Source organism: Nansenia antarctica, assembly GCF_963989245.1.
Source record: "Nansenia antarctica genome assembly, chromosome: 12".
NCBI lineage: Eukaryota > Metazoa > Chordata > Actinopteri > Argentiniformes > Microstomatidae > Nansenia > Nansenia antarctica.
The window spans coordinates 31921273-31941542 of NC_137682.1; the positions used below are offsets into that span (position 1 = coordinate 31921273).

The 20270-nt window shown below is 45.0% G+C and overlaps 1 protein-coding gene across 1 annotated transcript in view; it reads left to right on the forward strand.

Moving 5' to 3' along the window:
• LOC308168662 (protein Aster-B-like) overlaps positions 1 to 20270 on the forward strand; it is a gene marked incomplete at both ends in the record, with an annotated part of 153811 nt that overhangs the window by 92692 nt on the left and 40849 nt on the right. The window contains 2 exons of the mRNA XM_080543273.1: positions 10344 to 10557; positions 12143 to 12163. Coding sequence (XP_080399399.1) covers positions 10344 to 10557; positions 12143 to 12163 — 235 coding nt within the window. The remainder of the gene's footprint in view (positions 1 to 10343; positions 10558 to 12142; positions 12164 to 20270) is intronic.

The window sequence follows — 20270 nt, forward strand, 5'->3', positions numbered from 1 at the left end:
CGCGTGGGTTAGGGTCATCTCTGAGTATGACATGCACACGCGTGGGTTAGGGTCATCTCTGAGTATGACATGCACACGCGTGGGTTAGGGTCATCTCTGAGTATGACATGCACACGCGTGGGTTAGGGTCATCTCTGAGTATGACATGCACACGCGTGGGTTAGGGTCATCTCTGAGTATGACATGCACACGCGTGGGTTAGGGTCATCTCTGAGTATGACATGCACACGCGTGGGTTAGGGTCATCTCTGAGTATGACATGCACACGCGTGGGTTAGGGTCATCTCTGAGTATGACATGCACACGCGTGGGTCTCTATAGTGGTTTGTTATCTCTGAGTATGACATGCACACGCGTGGGTTAGGGTCATCTCTGAGTATGACATGCACACGCGTGGGTTAGGGTCATCTCTGAGTATGACATGCACACGCGTGGGTCTCTATAGTGGTTTGTTATCTCTGAGTATGACATGCACACGCGTGGGTTAGGGTCATCTCTGAGTATGACATGCACACGCGTGGGTTAGGGTCATCTCTGAGTATGACATGCACACGCGTGGGTTAGGGTCATCTCTGAGTATGACATGCACACGCGTGGGTTAGGGTCATCTCTGAGTATGACATGCACACGCGTGGGTTAGGGTCATCTCTGAGTATGACATGCACACGCGTGGGTTAGGGTCATCTCTGAGTATGACATGCACACGCGTGGGTCTCTATAGTGGTTTGTTATCTCTGAGTATGACATGCACACGCGTGGGTTAGGGTCATCTCTGAGTATGACATGCACACGCGTGGGTTAGGGTCATCTCTGAGTATGACATGCACACGCGTGGGTTAGGGTCATCTCTGAGTATGACATGCACACGCGTGGGTCTCTATAGTGGTTTGTTATCTCTGAGTATGACATGCACACGCGTGGGTCTCTATAGTGGTTTGTTATCTCTGAGTATGACATGCACACGCGTGGGTCTCTATAGTGGTTTGTTATCTCTGAGTATGACATGCACACGCGTGGGTCTCTATAGTGGTTTGTTATCTCTGAGTATGACATGCACACGCGTGGGTCTCTATAGTGGTTTGTTATCTCTGAGTATGACATGCACACGCGTGGGTCTCTATAGTGGTTTGTTATCTCTGAGTATGACATGCACACGCGTGGGTCTCTATAGTGGTTTGTTATCTCTGAGTATGACATGCACACGCGTGGGTCTCTATAGTGGTTTGTTATCTCTGAGTATGACATGCACACGCGTGGGTCTCTATAGTGGTTTGTTATCTCTGAGTATGACATGCACACGCGTGGGTTAGGGTTATCTCTGAGTATGACATGCACACGCGTGGGTCTCTATAGTGGTTTATTATCTCTGAGTATGACATGCACACGCGTGGGTCTCTATAGTGGTTTGTTTTAGCACGCATTTCTCAGCCTTTTTCTTCTCATTCTTCGTGGTCAGCTTTTCAAACACGCCCATGCTCCGCGACGTGATGCAACTTCAAGTGCCTTATTAAACTGGTTGTGTTGAACGCAAGGCAAGGCAAGGCAAGGCACGTTTATTTGTAGAGCACATTTATACAGGGGTAGCGGTGGTCTAGTGGATAGTGAGTTGGACTTGTGATCGGAAGGTTGTGAGTTCAAATCCCACCTGAAACCACACCACTACTAGTGTGCCCTTGAGTAAGGCACTTAGCCCTCAGTTACTCCAGGGGGAATGTCCCTGTAATTCGTAATTGTAAGTCGCTTTGGATAAAGGCGTCTGCTAAATGGCAAAATTATTATTAATTAATTATACAACAGGGGCAATTCAAAGTGTGTTACATACATTATAAAAAGAAACAGCATAGTAAGAACATAAAAATTACAATGAATAAAAGCAAATATAAGTAAGTAAATAGATAAAACATTTAATAAGACAATAGTTAATGGATAAAAGACATTGATAGAAGTGTTTGTGTTTAATCATAACTGCTGCAAAACATGAATGTTTTTAGCTTAGATTTAAATATTTTAAGGGTTTGGGCCTGTTTGATGTCTTCAGGGAGTTTGTTCCAGGAGCATGCAGCAGCGTGACTGAAAGCTGCTGCACCGTGTTTTGTTTTCACTCTTGGAATGATTAGCTGATTAGTCTCAGCTGACCTTAGGGACCTTGCGGGAATATAGGGTGGGAGGAGATCTGATATGTATTTGGTCCAAGACCTTTGTATGCAATTAGGAGTACTTTGACATCAATTCTCTGAGAGACTGGTAGCCAGTGACATGGTTGTTATGTCGGCCCTATTTGGGGGTGTTAGTGGAGACATGTTTTGCATGTCAGACACAGAAGAGCTAATGCCTTGTCTAATGGTTTCTATTTTATTGTTAAAAAAGGATGCAAGCTCATTGCATTTACTAGTAAAATTCGAGTAAAATTCCTGAGCAATGCGCATTGAGAGATTTGTTAGTCTGTCAACAGTTTTGAAAAGGATGCAGGCGTTATTGATGTTATTGTTTATGATCTTAGAGAAAAACGATTGTCTGGCGCTTCTTATTGAAGGATTTTTCTTTTCTTTTCATTTACAAAATGCCAACTTGCCGGTTCAGCCACATAGGTAACAATTCACGTATCTGCGACTACTGCGCATTTCCTCTCTCCCGGTGCATGCTGGGAACTGGAATCCTAATAGTAGAAACACCACACACCCCCGACATATTTTAGTTTAACAAGAATGCAAGAGTGGCTCTTTTAGGTTAATGAGCATGCAACAATGAATTGTCTCACGTTGTTTGCGTTATTGATCGGTTGTTGTGATCGGTGACTAGAAAGCATTATTGGATTTCCCCGATCACATAATTGTACTGATTATCGTCCGAGTCCGATTGCTAGCCGATCGATCGGGGCATCCCTATTATCCATGTTCTCTAGTTTTGTTAAAGTTTTGTGTTATCTGAAGGAGTATGATGTGAAGAGAATTCCTCCCTGAAAAGGCAATGATGTTTGTCTCCGTCAAGATGCAGTTGCTTTCATGAGAGAAGAAAAGCTGAATTCTATATCTTAACCATTACTGAATGTCATTTAGTCACAAAATAAATTACATCTCTTTCTACTTTTCTACATCCTTTCAACTGCATATGCCATATTTAGATAACAATAATGATGAGTGCAAGTGATGTGTACCAGTGGAGGCTGGTGACTTCCAGAATTGAGGAGGCCATTTTGTTTCATTTAAATCTCTCTCTCTTCTCTCAGAGGCCAGGCCTCCTCCACCTCTATGGAGGAGCCTCCACTGATGTGTACTCTGGGAATAAGGTAGGTTTGGCCATAATGGGATGATGAAGGTAATGGTGATGATGATGGCAGGGGTCTGTCTGGCTCGGCGTTGCCCCTGTGTTCTAATCCTGGAGATGTGATAAAAGCCAGATGAGACCATAAGCTACTGTGCCAGTACATTATGTGACAGGAAAGATGAATCAGCTCTGTTTACCAGTGTCATATGAAAATGCTGTGTGTGTGTGTGTGTGTGTGGGTGTGTGTGTGTGTGTGTGTGTGTGTGTGTGTGTGTGTGTGTGTGTGTGTGTGTGTGTGTGTGTGTGTGTGCGTAATGTAACAGAGCAGTAGATCCAACCTTGACAGGAGTTGACAGTTCAGCTCCGGGCAGTACAGAGCACACTGCACCTGGTACCCCTGCAGCACAGAGCACACTGCACCTGGTACCTCTGCAGTACAGAGCACACTGCACCTGGTACCCCTGCAGTACAGAGCACACTGCACCTGGTGCCCCTGCAGCACAGAGCACACTGCACCTGGTACCTCTGCAGTACAGAGCACACTGCACCTGGTACCTCTGCAGTACAGAGCACACTGCACCTGGTACCCCTGCAGCACAGAGCACACTGCACCTGGTACCCCTGCAGCACAGAGCACACTGCACCTGGTACCTCTGCAGTACAGAGCACACTGCACCTGGTACCTCTGCAGCACAGAGCACACTGCACCTGGTACCTCTGCAGTACAGAGCACACTGCACCTGGTACCTCTGCAGTACAGAGCACACTGCACCTGGTACCCCTGCAGCACAGAGCACACTGCACCTGGTACCTCTGCAGTACAGAGCACACTGCACCTGGTACCCCTGCAGTACAGAGCACACTGCACCTGGTACCTCTGCAGTACAGAGCACACTGCACCTGGTACCTCTGCAGTACAGAGCACACTGCACCTGGTACCCCTGCAGCACAGAGCACACTGCACCTGGTACCCCTGCAGCACAGAGCACACTGCACCTGGTACCTCTGCAGCACAGAGCACACTGCACCTGGTACCTCTGCAGTACAGAGCACACTGCACCTGGTACCTCTGCAGTACAGAGCACACTGCACCTGGTACCTCTGCAGTACAGAGCACACTGCACCTGGTACCCCTGCAGTACAGAGCACACTGCACCTGGTACCTCTGCAGCACAGAGCACACTGCACCTGGTACCCCTGCAGCACAGAGCACACTGCACCTGGTACCCCTGCAGCACACGGTGGCCAACACTACTAATCACCAGGATGTAGCCAGTAAGCTGCATTCAGGGCCTCACCAAAACTGTAGTGGCATAATTTCTTGTCTTTGACAGGCGTAATTGGCTGGACATGACGTAATGGCTTGCATAACGTCATGTAAAGTAACTGGACCTGTCCGGCGTTGATCCGCACAGATCAGGTTACAGGCCTTTTGTTAGCCCCAGTCATTGTGAGTCTCTGGCTACTGTGTGTGTCAGTGCTGGTGGCCTGGGAGATTGTCTGGTGCTCAAACACACTGGCCATCTGATAGCAGCTTTGGTACCAGAGACAGGCCTGGGGATTCTGTGTCTAAGGGAACATCTCTCACCCCTCTCCTTCTTTAGGTTAGTGTGAGTGATGTTTCTCTACCCCTCTCTACCCCTGTCCTGTAGTAGAACGCTGGAGTGCTGTGAGAGTGGTGTTTCTCTACCCTTGTCCTGTAGTAGAACGCTGGAGTGCTGTGAGAGTGGTGTTTCTCTACCCTTGTCCTGTAGTAGAACGCTGGAGTGCTGTGAGAGTGGTGTTTCTCTACCCCTGTCCTGTAGTAGAAAGCTGGAGTGCTGTGAGAGTGTTTAAGGGTAGCTGGTAGCAAGTCACACCATAGAGGGGGAGTACAGGGGTGGTCGATTAAAGAAGGGGTGAGAGAGTGTGGCTATCTTCCAATCTGCCTATAATATTATGCTACTCTCTGACCATCCTTTATCCATTTATCTCTCCTACTATCTCACTTTCTTTCAACGACCCAGCTACCCAGCTATCCATCTATTCATCCACAGTTAACCATTTTCAAACTCTTTAAACTCTTCCCACTACCAAAATAAAACATATTGATACAGTGGATGTTCATTTTGATGAAGATGAAACTATTCTTTTGAGAGAGAGCTTTTAATACCATTCAACAGAATTGGTATGATTTAAGCTTGTTACTGAATTTGATTCAAACAAAATGCAATTTTCGTCCTATGCCAAAAAACAGAAAAAACTAATTTTTTTCACAATTGGCTCGATTGCGAGGTTTCACAATTCCCGACATGAGGACCTTTTCATGAAACAGTGTCACATTACGTGTCTCATAATTGCTGTACCCTTGGACAGTTATTGACATTCACGATTTGTTGATCTGTTTGATTCAGTTCCTGTGTGTGTGTGTGTGTGTGTGTGTGTGTGTGTGTGTGTGTGTGTGTGTGTGTGTGTGTGTGTGTATGCTTGAGCTATGCATATAACATGCTCAAGTCATTAGCAAACAAAAATGTGACAATTTCTCCATCCATTAAATACAAATACAATTCAATGATTAGCATAATTCCATCCCACTCCTCCCCTAGAAAGTTATTAATTTAACGAATCCCATTGAACCAGATTGACATGCAAACATTGACTTTAATGTAACCTTTAATGTTACATTTTTTAGCATAAAAAATGAACACAGAGAACCCAATATGCATAAACTTCCATCAGATTTAGCCTCATTTGTCATTGATTAGTTATCTGCTTTCTAACATAAGAGGACATAAGTATCTACAAGTCTCTCTGTCTTAACTCACTCACCAATCAGCTGTAGGCCTTGTGTCATTTACCAGAGAACGATCATTTGAAGCTTTTCACTCACTCATGTGATAAAAAAAAATCTAATAACAACTCAAATCAGAGCGCTGTTTCCAGTTACTGGCCATTGTTAACAAATGGGTGGGGGAAGGTTAAGGAGGAATTAAATGTATTAAATTAAATGTTAAAAGGGAATTAAGTTAAATGTGTTCTTGCTAGGGCTCTGCTTTCAGATTCACAAAAAAGTCAAACTTTTTTCAGCACTCTCTCCCCCTTCAAATTATCTCTCAAAAAGCACTATACAAAGTAAATGCATTATTATTATTATTATTGTTGTTGTTGTTGTTGTTGTTTTTGTTGTTGTTAGTAGTAGTAGTAGTAGTAGTAGTATTATTAGTATTATGATTATTATTGTTGTTATTATTATTACTACATTGTATGAATGAGAGATGGCTGAAAATGTGGACGTTTGCACCCTATTCTAACAGTTTGAATGATAACAACTGTAGGCTACTTCTCTATCCAGTCTCAATCCCAATGAAAGGATCCTTACTCCTGTCTTGCATTAAACTTCATGTTCTAATCAATATGTTTATTAATCAATATGTTTATTAATCAATATGTTCATGTTGTTTATTAAAGCCCACTTACGCTTAGTCACGTCAGACTGCGCTAAAACATTTCCCACTGTTTCCCAGAGTCGATATGACAGTAGATGATATGAGAGTAGATGATATGACAGTAGATGATATGACAGTAGATGATATGATGATATGATGATATGAGAGTAGATGATAATGAGAGTAGATGATATGGGTTTAATCTCCATTCGTGCCCATTTGATGTTTCCCTGGAGTTTATCCAGCAGGCGTTTGGTGCATGCGTTTGTTGTTGTTATTGTCGTCATGTCATCCATGTACGCCCTGATTGGTGGAAGACGCAGCCCGCTCTTCAACCGTTCCCCTCCAACAACCCATCGGGATGCTCGAATAATGAGCTCCATTGCCATGGTAAACGCCAGTGGAGAGACGGTGCACCCCGCCATTATGCCTATCTCGAGGTGCTGCCAAGCAGTTGTACTGGCTTGTGCTGTAACACAGAACTGGAGGTCCTGGAAGTAGGCTTTGACCAGCCTTGTGATGCCCTCTGGGACTTGGAAGAAGTTGAACGCTGTCCACAAAATCTCATGAGGCACTGACCCGAAGGCATTGGCAAGATCTAAGAAAACCACATGCAGGTCTTTCTTCTCCTTCTTGGCCGTTTGTATCTGGTGCCAGATGACATTTGTGTGTTCCAGGCATCCTGAGAATCCACTTATCCCTGCCTTCTGCACTGAGGTGTCGACAAAGTTGTTCTTCTGCAAGAATACTGAGAGCCTCTGGGCCACAACACTGAAGAAAATCTTTCCTTCCACATTCAGTAGACTGATCTGGCGGAACTGGTCGATGGTTGAGGAATTCTTCTCTTTGGGAATCAGGATCCCTCCTGCCCTTTGCCATGCCTTTGGTATGATTCCCTTTTCCCATGCCACTTTCATTAGCTTCCAGAGGTACTTCAAGACGCCTGGACTGTTCTTATATAGCCTGTATGGAACGCCGTTGGGCCCAGGGGCTGAGGCTGTTCTTGCCCGTTTTACTGTGCTCTCAACTTCGCTCCATGTAGGGGGCCTTGTTTCCATCTGGTGCTCAGGTGGTTGGATTGGTGGCATGTCATCCGGAATGCTGGCTGGCACATGCCTCTGGTTGTCAGAGTAGGTCTTCCTCAGGTGCTCCTCTAGTTCCCTTATGGGTACTTTGAGGGTCCCTGTTTTCTCCTTGACAAAGAGGTCTTTGACGAACTTGTAGGGATCTCTGTAGAAGGCAGTCCTCGTTCGCTCTTTCTTCTTGTGTTGCTTTCTCAAGCATTCTGCTCTTCGCAGTGTTGCAAGACGCTGCTTGATGTCGGCCTGTAGTGCCTCAAGTCCTTTCCTTTCCACTTCTGTGGCCTTCTTCCACTGTTTTCTCAGGCACCTTCTTTCTTTCACAAGTCTTTCAATCTCTTGTTGTCTCCTGGACTTGAGATGGGCTGATGGTTCCTTCTGTGTCCCATGGTTCTTACTTTTCACCCCAAATCTCTCTGCTCCATAGCTGTAAATGATCTCTCCAATCTTGTCCAGTTTTCTTTCCACGCCCCCTTTCAGACCTTCTAGAAGATGGACAAGGTCTGTGTCTGTGTTTTCCCACTCCTTTTTCTGGCAGGCTTTAGGCCACAAGATTTGAGGCTTTCGTCCATTCATCTTCCTCTCTACTGCTGTCTGTGGCTGGATAGGCTCTGGACTCATGTCCATTGATGGATCTGTGCTTGGTTGAGCTTCGTCTGGGGTTCTGATACCCTGTGGACTGTGGTGAATATCCTGCCACTGGGCTTCACTCGACTGATTTGCCCTACCTCTGAGGAAGTAGCGGTCAATGCGAGGCACCTCGCTAAGCTCTCTTAGGCACTTTTTCCTGCCCTGGTGGATCTTGAGACCCTTCTCTGATGTTATCTTTTTCCAGCCACAGATGCAGCTTTGTAGCTTGTGTCCTGCCAGTGTTGTTACTCCGTCAACTACCGTGCTGATTATTTGCTTCGTTGTCATTTCCGTTCCAGGGTCTGTTACCGTGTGATCCGCCGATGAGTCATCTTCCGCCCCCGCTCTCGCAGACTCTAGGGGTGTTTTTCCTTTTGCATTTTTCGTAGCCATGGTTGGGTGGAACCAAGTCACTGTGTAGTGAAAGGCTCCTGCCAACACGGGTAGCTAACCCATGCCAGCCCCGTTGGGGTCTGTTCCCTCCTGTCAGCTGTCTCTTCAGGCCGTCACCAGGTCTTTCCCAGGTTGTCAGCTGCCCTTTCGCAGCGGTCACTGGTTTTGACACCAGACATCAGGATTCTTAATAGGACTGGTTGTTAAAATCCCTAAATATTCAGCACAACAATTGAGTGGAGTTGGAGATGTCGTCTTGGGTGGAGTGGAATTTGGCAATGATCACGTGGTGCCACCAGTACGACACATCTTCAGTTGTGGTCCCCGACCTCATTGGTTGTTTCGGCCAGTTATCACAAGACACCCTCTGCCGAGGTTGGTCCACCACAGGCTGATCAGGCCTGGGTGTGTGTCGCACGGTGGCACCACGTGGTCATTTGGGAGCCCATGTTGGGTCCCTACGTTTCAGCCACAGCCAGTGACTGCTCCGTTCTGCTGCAGTGGACAGTTCTCTGATTGCCTTCCGTTGGGCCTGTCCTCTGATCCCTACTGCCCTCAGGAGCCTTGTGGTGGAGCTGGCTACAAAGCCTCTGCAGCCCACCTCCACTGGCCACACCTTCACGTTCCAGCCCCGCCCCTCTGCTTCGACTGCTAAGTTGGCATACCGCAGCCTCTTCCGTTCGAATGCCTCATCGATGGCCTCCTCCCATGGGACCGTCAGTTCTACGATGAAGACACGCCGGCAGGACTTGGACCAGAGGACTAGGTCTGGGCGCAGGTTGGTCGCTGCAATTTCGGGTGGGAAGGTGAGCCTCTGGCTGAGGTCTACCCGCATTTCCCAATCCCGGGCTGCGTTCAGTGGGCCTGAGTCTGGAGGTGATGGCTTGGTCCGCTGTTTCTCCCCTTCCCGGATGAAGGTTGTTTTCCGTGGAAAGGTAGTCTGGGCATTTAGAGGCATGGCGTTGGTGGTTACCCTCTTGTGCTCAAGTTCGGCAGCCAAGCACTTTAGCACTTGGTTGTGGCGCCAGGTGTATCTTCCTTGAGTTAGACTGGTCTTGCAACCCACCAAGATGTAGTGATATAGATGATATATGACAGTAGATGATATGACAGTAGATGATATGACAGTAGATGATATGACAGTAGATGATATGACAGTAGATGATATGACAGTAGATGATATGACAGTAGATAGGAGTTGCTTGGTCCTCATTAAAATAACTTGATATTTAAACCATTTCCGATCTTCATCTCTACTATTTATGAGCTGCTATAATAAACTTGATTTTGCCAATATATCTGTTAAGGCAAACCATTCTCTCTTCAAACATCCTTCACATCAAGTGTCACCATCTTGTGTTGGCTTTGTGCAGCACTTCATACTGTCTTCATACTGTCTGCTTGTAGGTTAGATACTGTAGATAGTAGATAGGTTTGAAAGATAATTAAATAGATGGTTTATTTGAAGATTTTAGCCTTTTTACTATACCTATATGCTTTATAGACTGAAGAGTTAATATCCCCCTCTCTCTCTCTTTCTTCTTTGACCCAGCACTGCTGCCAGTAACTCAAACAGGAGCACGCCAGCTTGCTCACCCGTCCTGCGTAAACGTTCGCGCTCACCCACGCCCCAGAGCCTGGAGGGTGAGAACATGGTGGAGAAAGGATCAGACCATTCTTCTGACAAGTCTCCCTCCACTCCTGAGCAGGTTGTCCAGCGCACCTACTCTCTACAGTCAGCCCGCAGCGGAAGCAAGAACTCCAAGGTGAGCGCCACCGTACAGGAGGCCCATCTCTGGTGTCTCTGGCTCTGTTAGTCCCATTACACTACAATGTGGCCTCTACCTATAGGGGTAGTGGTGGTCTGGTGGATAGTGAGTTGGACTTGTGATCGGAAGGTTGTGAGTTCAAATCCCGCCTGAAACCACACCACTACTAGTGTGCCCTTGAGTAAGGCACTTAGCCCTCAGTTATTCAAGGGGGAATGTCCCTGTCATTTGTAATTGTAAATCACTTTGGATTAAAAGTGCCTGCTTAAAATTAAATTAAATTCTACCTTCATGACTGACAGTGGTGACCAACATTGATCCTTTAAAAAGGGACTTGTTCCTCACACAACTATTCATAGTATTCATCATTCACACACAACATTTCAGATGTAATCTCTTTCCAAAAATAAATATTGATTCCATGAATGCTTTGTTTGTACAGGGGGGGTACACACCATCTTTCATATGATGATACAATATTAAAGAAGTACTGAAATGAACAGAACACAATACAAACTATTTGATTGGATATGTTATCACCCAGCTCAACATACTGTATGAGATTTGCATCATTTCTGAAAACTATAATCCATACAAAATTCAATCTACTCTGCATCAACATCTATTTATTTTGTCATGTAAGGTATCAGGGGGAGTGAATACAACAAAGTAATGGGGATTCATTATGTTTTGTTACGTAATATTTCTAGTTTACCCGTGATCTACTAGCTTAATTACTTAAAAACAAAATATTATCTGAAGTGATCTTAGTAATTTTAGAAACAGTAAGATCATTGTGAAATGGCATGGTTTTATGAGTTCTGTGCTTACCCCATCATACCTCAGCATCAGCACCTGTGTCACAACACCACATCATGTAGGTTCAATATCCAATGTATCCAACAGCCACTGTCATATGATTTAATTGCCCAATCATAGACTGGATAGCAATTTATTGTTATAAAATAGCGACATTACATCTACATACGTAGCTACATACATCTTCAACCATACACTTCTTTTCCAACCTATTCATTCCTTTCCCTAAACATCCTTCCCTTGATCCGTCAGAGTAGCATTAGAATCACATAGCCCTCTCCAGGCCTCTCCATCCCTCCATCCATCTCTCCATCCCTCCACAGTTGTTTACTGGGGTTAGCTCCTCTCTCAAGTGTCTCTTAGGCTCTCAGAGGCTCTGTCATTGTGGCCACGGGTAGGATGCAGGTTAAGAAGCAGCCATCTCACTCATCAACTGTGTAAATCTGTGTAAATTGTATTATTGTAAACCAATAGTGTATTATGTTAGTTTGCAGTTATGGCTCTCATCTCATGTGTTTTTCCAGTTCACTCACTCGCTATAAGTGCTCTCCAGCTCTGGCGGTGTCAGTCACCTGTTGTTTGTGTCGCCATCCCTCTCTTCGTGACACAAAGTGCTTGCTTTCTCTCATACTTTTGCCGCTGCCATATGAAATGTGTGTGATCTGAAAAGTGACTATTCAACTCGTGTTTGGTCCCTTTAGCTGTTCTTGCAGTTTGTAGTTTTTTTTTCTGACTTCTTTGTTCTTCTCCTGATGCATGCTAGTCTCACAAGCGACTTTCCAAAGTAAGCATTACTCTTTTATGTTCTTTACACAATCATAACCCCCCCCCTCCCCATGTCCTGTCTTGTGAGCTGTTCTGTGCCGCCTGCCCCATTACCCCCGACACCTTGTCCATCTGCGCCCACACCACTGGCAAATGGCATCCATTTTGTTGTTCCCTTCACTACCCCCCCACCTCAGAATCCTGCCCACTCATGACCCCACCCCACCCCACCCCTCCTCTCTCTCCTTATGCAGAGCTGGCTTTGAAGCATGTCTCTCTCCCTTGATATAGTGTGTTTCAACTTGTTCTTTCCCCTCCATCCCCTTCCCAAAGTCCAATAAAACGTGAACATACTCCATACTACATACTGTGTTGAAAACACCCATATCTCCTGTGCCTGAATGTAGAATGGGGAAACTCGAAAAATCCTTTCTGCATTCTAATCCACCACTCCTGTATGAGAAAACCTCTCTGGCCTCACAACATAATTTCACTGTATCTATGCCCATGTTAGGATTCATGTCACCATATTGGGTTCTCTGTGTTCAGCACAATAAAAGGCCACAATAAAAGGCCACAATAAAAGAACACTCTAAAATGTGCAGTTTTATCACACAGCACAATGCCACACATGTCCGTATAAAATGATGTTTAGTATTTGGTCGACAATACTTTGAAGGCTGACATTGATTAAAGCTGGAATATTGACTTGACCTTTGACCTTATAGTGTTTGATTTTAAATCCAAACTGTTGGAGTATAGAGCTAAAACAAGAAGGGAAGGAGCTGGTTTACATAAATAAAGGCTATGTACACTTAAGCAATAGCTCACGACAGGCCGTGGTATATGCTTATTATATCACAGCTAAGGGGCGTTGTTCGGCCCGACGCGAAGCGGAGGGACGGCAACCCCCTTAGCTGTGATATAATAAGCATATACCACTGGCCTGAAGTGAGCTATTGCTTTTATAAAACGGTTACCAACACTGTCAATATGAATTAGAAAAGCACACTCAAATTCAAATAGTTTTTATTCGTAATTAATCATCTTAAATAGTTCCCCTCAAATAAAATAGTTCCTCTTATTGCAGTTGGTCGCTAAGCAACAACACTAATATTCTTTTTCATTAACCTAGGCTACTAGCATTGTAGATTTCATAGGAATTTAGCATTTATTTACACAATTTCATTATTTGCATCTATTTATTTACATTAATTTGGATGTCTCCGTTGATTGTACACCCACTAAAAAAACTGTCAACGCGCGGCTGTAGTGGACGCAGGCAGGGCACTCCGAAAACGTCTCGACACATTTTCAAACAGGCTTTATTTTGATAAACAGACCACATATTGGGAATCTACATGGTTACTTTGGGTAGGATTTTTATTTTTATTTATTTTTAAGTTGATAAAATGTCCTTGCGATTGAATTAAAAGTCTGTTATATTTGGAATGTTGACCGTGAAACAGGCGTATTCATTTCGAACTGTGATGAGGCTCTACTAATCGTAGCTGTGGTATACGCTCAATATACCACGGCTATGAACCAATCAGATTGCTTGATTTCACCCATCCGTTTTATAATATCCACTATACTATACTGTACAGATAAGACGACTAGGGTTGTCATATTGCACATAGTGTTATTGCACATTCATTTAAAGTGTCGCAGTTTGCAGGCTTGAAATGTACACATTTGTGCCTCAGCACTACACCTGATTTCAATCCAGCAGCTGCCATCAATCCGTCCAGACTGTCCAGGGCCCAGAACCTAGGTCTTTGCTGTGTTCAGGGCCTGAATGGCCCTGGGGTAAAAGCTGAGCTTCAGTCTGTTTGTCCTTGCGAACATGGTCCTGAACCGCCTGTTCGAGGGCAGCCGAGCAAAGTGTTCGTACCCAGGGTGGGATGGGTCTCTGGAGATCTTGGAGGCCTTCCTGAGGCAGCGTGTGTTGTACAGCTCTTCCAGAGAGGGGAGGGGGGCGCCGGTGATCTTCTGGGCCGATCTCACGACTCTCTGTAGCGCGTTCCTCTCTGCGGCTGTCAGGGGCGGACTGGGATCAAAAAACAGCCCTGGCATTTGCGACACAACAGCCCTATTTCCAAACGCAACAAGCAACACGGATTGTTAACATAAAAAGTCAGAGGACAGATGCCAAACTACCGACATGTTTGCTGTAATTATATGTATTATCAGTAGGCAGTCATCAGTCAATATCTCTTTCAATAGCCTTTTCACACCGAATGTACTTTTTTGTGCTATTTTCGGCCCAATACATGCGAATTTCGGTGCATTCCTACTTCCAACTACACTTGCTCCCTGCATCCAGTTGTTGCACATTAACTGCATCGCTCTCATCAAATTCCCCCATTCTGAAAATGAAAGCAGTGTAACGTTAACTGCTGTTATAAACGGAATGATGACATGAGGTGCGTGTCCACTGGCGATATCGAGCTGACTACGATAGTTATGGAGATATACTCCAGTTCTATGAGTGGAGCTCCGCCCCATAGGGGAGCTCTGCTCCTATTGGTTTACCCCGCTACCTAAAGCTCTGCTCCTATTGGTTTACATACTCCAGTTCTATGAGTGGAGCTCCGCCCCATAGGGGAGCTCTGCTCCTATTGGTTTACCCCGCTACCTAAAGCTCTGCTCCTATTGGTTTACATACTCCAGTTCTATGAGTGGAGCTCCGCCCCATAGGGGAGCTCTGCTCCTATTGGTTTACCCCGCTACCTAAAGCTCTGCTCCTATTGGTTTACATACTCCAGTTCTATATCGTGGAGCTCCGCCCCATAGGGGAGCTCTGCTCCTATTGGTTTAGGGCCCTGGGCATCCGCGATGCAGAACTGCGTGGATGGCCCGGCCGATATAAAATGTTTTGGGCCGCGGTCTGCTGAAATAAGTTATTTTCAATGAAAATCACCAGAGACAAAATTACAAATGTATATATATTTTTTATATAATACATTCTGAGCGGCCCAGAGTCTCGCGGCCCTCCTGGCATTTGCCAGGCTTGCCCGGTGGCCAGTCCGCCACTGGCGGCTGTGCAGCTGGAGAACCAGATGCAGATGCAGTAGGTGAGGATGCTCTCCACTGCGCAGCGGTAGAAGGCCACCAGTATCTCCTGTCCGATGTGGTCTTTCCTGAGGACTCTCAGGAAGTAGAGCCGCTGTTGTGCCTTCTTGATGGTGGCTGCTGTGTTGTTCTTCCAGGACCCCCAGGAATCGGAGGGTTGAGACTCTCTCCACGCTCCCTCCGTCGACGAGCAGGGGCTGGACCTCAGATTTTTTCCTCCTGAAGGATATCACTTTATAAAGTGTAGTAATAGATATATAAAAACTTCAAGGCAATTATGTTATATAATAGTTGTGTTTGTTGCTTTTGTTTTGTATTTCTTTAGGTATGGCCCTTAGTTGGTACAGTACTGATATTGGGTGTGTCTGTATCAGACCTGTTTTAGTCTGTAGAATGTGTTACTTCTATCTGGCTGTTTTAGTCAGTAGAATGTGTTACTTCTACCTGGCTGTTTTAGTCTGTGTGTAGTTGGACAGTTGTTGCTGAGCCTGGTTGGTTGGGTCAGGTGAGAGCAAGCTGATACCAGGTTGTGTAAAGCAGTACCTCTCTGGTCCTGGACAGATCCAGGTTGTGTAAAGCAGTACCTCTCTGGTCCTGGACAGATCCAGGTTGTGTAAAGCAGTACCTCTCTGGTCCTGGAAAAGGTCTCTGTGTTACACAGCCACATCATCAGGATTAGTTAACCTGCTTCTTAGTACCCCACCCACACACACACACACACACACACACACACACACACACACACACACACACACACACACACACACACACATGTTGCCATACAGTCATATACACACAAGCACATTCACACACTCTTGTGCATGTTCATTGGAATGCACTCACACATATGCAATTGTACAATTCAAACATACTCACACATAAGGGCATGAATACCAGAACACATAATACAAAAGAACACATACACATAGTCATGGTAAGTCCTCTCTCATGCCTCTGTCACCTCGAGGTCAGATTAGCCCACATTAAACCTTCAAACATCAGATTAGCCCACATTAAACCTTCAAACATCAGAGCCCAGGATTGGGGCCTCCCAACTCTCAGACAGGAAACAATTCATGCTTATTTGATAGATGAAACATTTAACTTTTTATCTACAATACCATCTTTGTATTTGGTTTGAATGTCAATAGTAGCCTTACACCGGTAATCAGAATCAGAATCAGAATCAGAAGACTGTATTGCCATGAGATAGACCCATACAACTGCAGGTGATATAGACCCATACAACTGCAGGTGAGATGACATAGACCCATACAACTGCATATGACATAGACCCATACAACTGCAGGTGACATAGACCCATACAACTGCATATATGACAGACCCATACAACTGCATATGACATAGACCCATACAACTGCATATATGACATAGACCCATACAACTGCATATATGACATAGACCCATACAACTGCATATATGACATAGACCCATACAACTGCATATATGACATAGACCCATACAACTGCATATATGACATAGACCCATACAACTGCATATATGACATAGACCCATACAACTGCATATATGACAGACCCATACAACTGCATATATGACATAGACCCATACAACTGAATATATGACATAGACCCATACAACTGCATATATGACATAGACCCATACAACTGCATATATGACTATGACAGGGCTCTACAGTGCGACCATTTCACTCGCATTTGCGACTAAAAATACATCTGTGCGACTAGAGAAATAAATTCACGAGCACACGTGCGAGTACAGATTATTATTTAAAAAAAAAAAAAAAAATATTTTTTTTTAATTCTAAAAATAAATCTGCGCGAACCGGGAAAATAATTCACGAGTGAAAGATTTGACGATGTAGTCGCTTTGCCGGTAGAAAAACAATCATGTGCGCTTTATTCTCACTCTCTGCATGCGTATCTCTCTCCACTTATATCCCGTCATATCACCCGCTAAGCAGCCTGGGTGATTGAGTCAACATACGCCGTGAATTCTGAATACTTTGCTTGCTAACGAGCGGTCACTACACTACAATATATATATATTTTTAAACTACAAGTCCCACATTCCACAAGCCACAATCCGATTCCGCCAACCACAGCACAGCTCTCTGTGATAACGTGTGGTGTGAACTTTCCCTGAGAAGAACAGCTGCGCTATCGAAAGTTTGACTCAAAATGAAGAAAATGAAGCCCATTCATTTCTATTTTGCGAGTCAAAAAAACAAAGAAAAAGTAATTCGCAAGCTGTTTCAACCAACGAGAGAGATGGGGGTGAGACGGCTAGTAGTGACAGTGAGGCTGAAAACAACGTTAGTAGGCCTACTAACGTTACTAGCGAAGACGAGTCGACACCCCAGCGTCCATTGCAGCCGGCGGAGGGAAAACATATAGATTTAATCCGAAGTGGCTGGAAATCTTCCCATGGCTAGAGTTTAAAGACAACGTCATGTTCTGCAAATATTGTAGAGGGCAGAAACAGGCTGGCAAGTCGACGTTCCTATCAGGAAACCCGCATCTGAAAAGGGATAGCGTCACGAAACATAACATCTCGAAGCGGCATATCATGTGCAGAGATCTGTACCTGTTGAGACAGGACAAACCATCGGGAACGGTGACAGCAGCCGTGAGGAGACAAGTGCTGCTGTCCGAGGAGGAGAAGAGGAGGCAGCTGAAAATAAAGATGAACATTGCATACTTCATTGCAAAAGAAGAAGAACCGTTCGTCAAATTTGGGCCACTTATCCGTCTCCACAAAAAAAACGGAATTGACATTAATCCCACATACGACAATGATGTAAGATGTGCTGAGATGATCGGTCAAATTGCTGACCTCATGAGAGAGAACCTGTCAGCGAAGCTGAAAGCCGCTAAGTATCTAGCCGTTATAATAGACGGAGACACAGACATATCCAACATCGAATGCGAGATTGTCTACGTGCGCTTGTTGGAGGGTGGGAAGCCAGTCAATCTCCTGGTCGGACAACAGACTCTTAAACACTCCCATGCCATTGGTAAGTAGTTTCTCTTTATAGGCTTTATACTTGTGTAGTTTAATCATTTATTCATAATGGAGATATAATTTAGTTTGTCAAAAAGCCTTTTTGTTTAATTGTTTTTTGTGTTGTCATTCGAGGTGTTTTGGATGCAACCAAGGCTGCATTTCACACTGTTTGCCCAGAGGAGGATGGAGGGTCATGGATGAAGAAGTGCATCTCCTTCGGGGCAGATGGCGCCTCTGTGAATATGGGCCACCGTGGGGGAGTGATTGCCCACCTGCAAAGAGAGGCAGGGGGGCATATAATCCCAATCCACTGTATGCCACATAGGTTTGTAACTGAAACAAGTTTTAAATATTGTTTTATTTGCTAGCAGAGAATGTTAAACAATACTGTGTGTGTGTGTGTGTGTGTGTGTGTGTGTGCGCACATGCTCTTAAGTGCTGGAATGGAATACCTAACAGAATTATTGTTTTCTGTTGGCACAAGATAGAGGGAGAGAAGAGATGGTGAGTTGTTTGTAAGATTCTGTTCTGACTTTCACAGGCTAGAGCTGGCAATACTGACCATCCAAAAGAAAGAGCCAATGGTGTGTCTGGTGTATGATCTTCTGCATCTGATATGGAAGAAGTATCACTTCAGCGGAAAATCCAAAAGAGAGCTATATCATATCGGGCAAGAGCTCGGTGTGGATATATGCAAACCGTCTAGCGTCAAGGGAACTCGCTGGATCCCCCATGTCCACAGAGCCCTCAAAGTGTTCCTGCGGCATGGACAAGACAAGGACCTCGCCACTGACGAAGGCCAGTACTCCGTTGTTCTGCAGCACATGGAGCACCTGGCCGTAGCATCAACAACAGCGGAGGTTCAGGGGCGGGCAAAGAAGGTCAGTTTTACGCAGTACATTTTAAAAAATAGGGTTAGGGTTGAGTTCAAGACTCAAATTAACTTTCAGAATCAAGTAATTGACAGGTGAGGTGGCTGTAAACAATATTAACTAACACTTATTGTGTATCTACTCACTACAGATAAAGAGGGAAATGGAGAATACACTATTTTGTGTATTCTGCCATTTTCTCTCAGACATGTTTGAGGAGCTATCCTCACTTAGCCTCACCCTGCAAAAGAATGACCTGATCCTCCCCCAAGCCACGTCAGAGTTGAGGAAGACAGTGACCAGACTTGAAGCACTAAAGTCTAGGGCAAAGGCAGGAGGCATGCTGGAGAAGATTCAGACCATGCTTGCTCAGCAGCAGGATGATGATGGGAGGAGATTCCAGGTGTGTTAGGATTAGAGTTTGTTAGGATGTAAGAGAAACCATTATGATTAAGAGTTAGTGTGAGAATCAATGTAGGCCTATGCGTTGCACAATAGAACAATTGCAGTGGAGAAGTCAACATACATTTAATTGTGTGTGTGTGTGTGTGTGTGCTATTTCTGTTAAAGGGAATAACACTGAAGGGGAATCTGACAGGCTTCACGGACCTCACCAATCCCCAGCTGAAGAAGCACATGGAGACGGCCATCAACATTGGAGTGAATGATCTCAAAGCCAGGTTTGGTGGTTTGCTGAAGGATGAGGATGTCCAGACGCCAGTGGTGTCTTTCAGAGTGCTAAACCCCGACACATGGCCAGAAGACCAGACCAGCCTTCTCACCTTTGGTGATGATGATGTGGCATACCTGGTGAGGCATTTCAAGGAGCCTCTAGAGAGGTAAGAATGTATTTGACACTGCATTGCCATATGAGACAATGTTATGTTTGCATATTTGCAAACTCACTTACTCTGTTCAATCCTGCAGATCGGGGTGTGACCTGGCTGCGGTCCAGGACGAGTGGCAGGGACTGAAAATCCTGGTCAGCCACAATTTCAAGAACAAGTCCTACAGTGGCCTGTGGGAGACCATGTTGACAAAGGACCCCTACAGGCAGGATTACAAGGTAGACCAACAGTACTGAGTGGTTATGTATGGTATCCATCTGTTGTTGGTTTTAATAAGTTAATGGTAAGAGTTAAATGAAATTGAAAGATATCATATTTTCCCTAG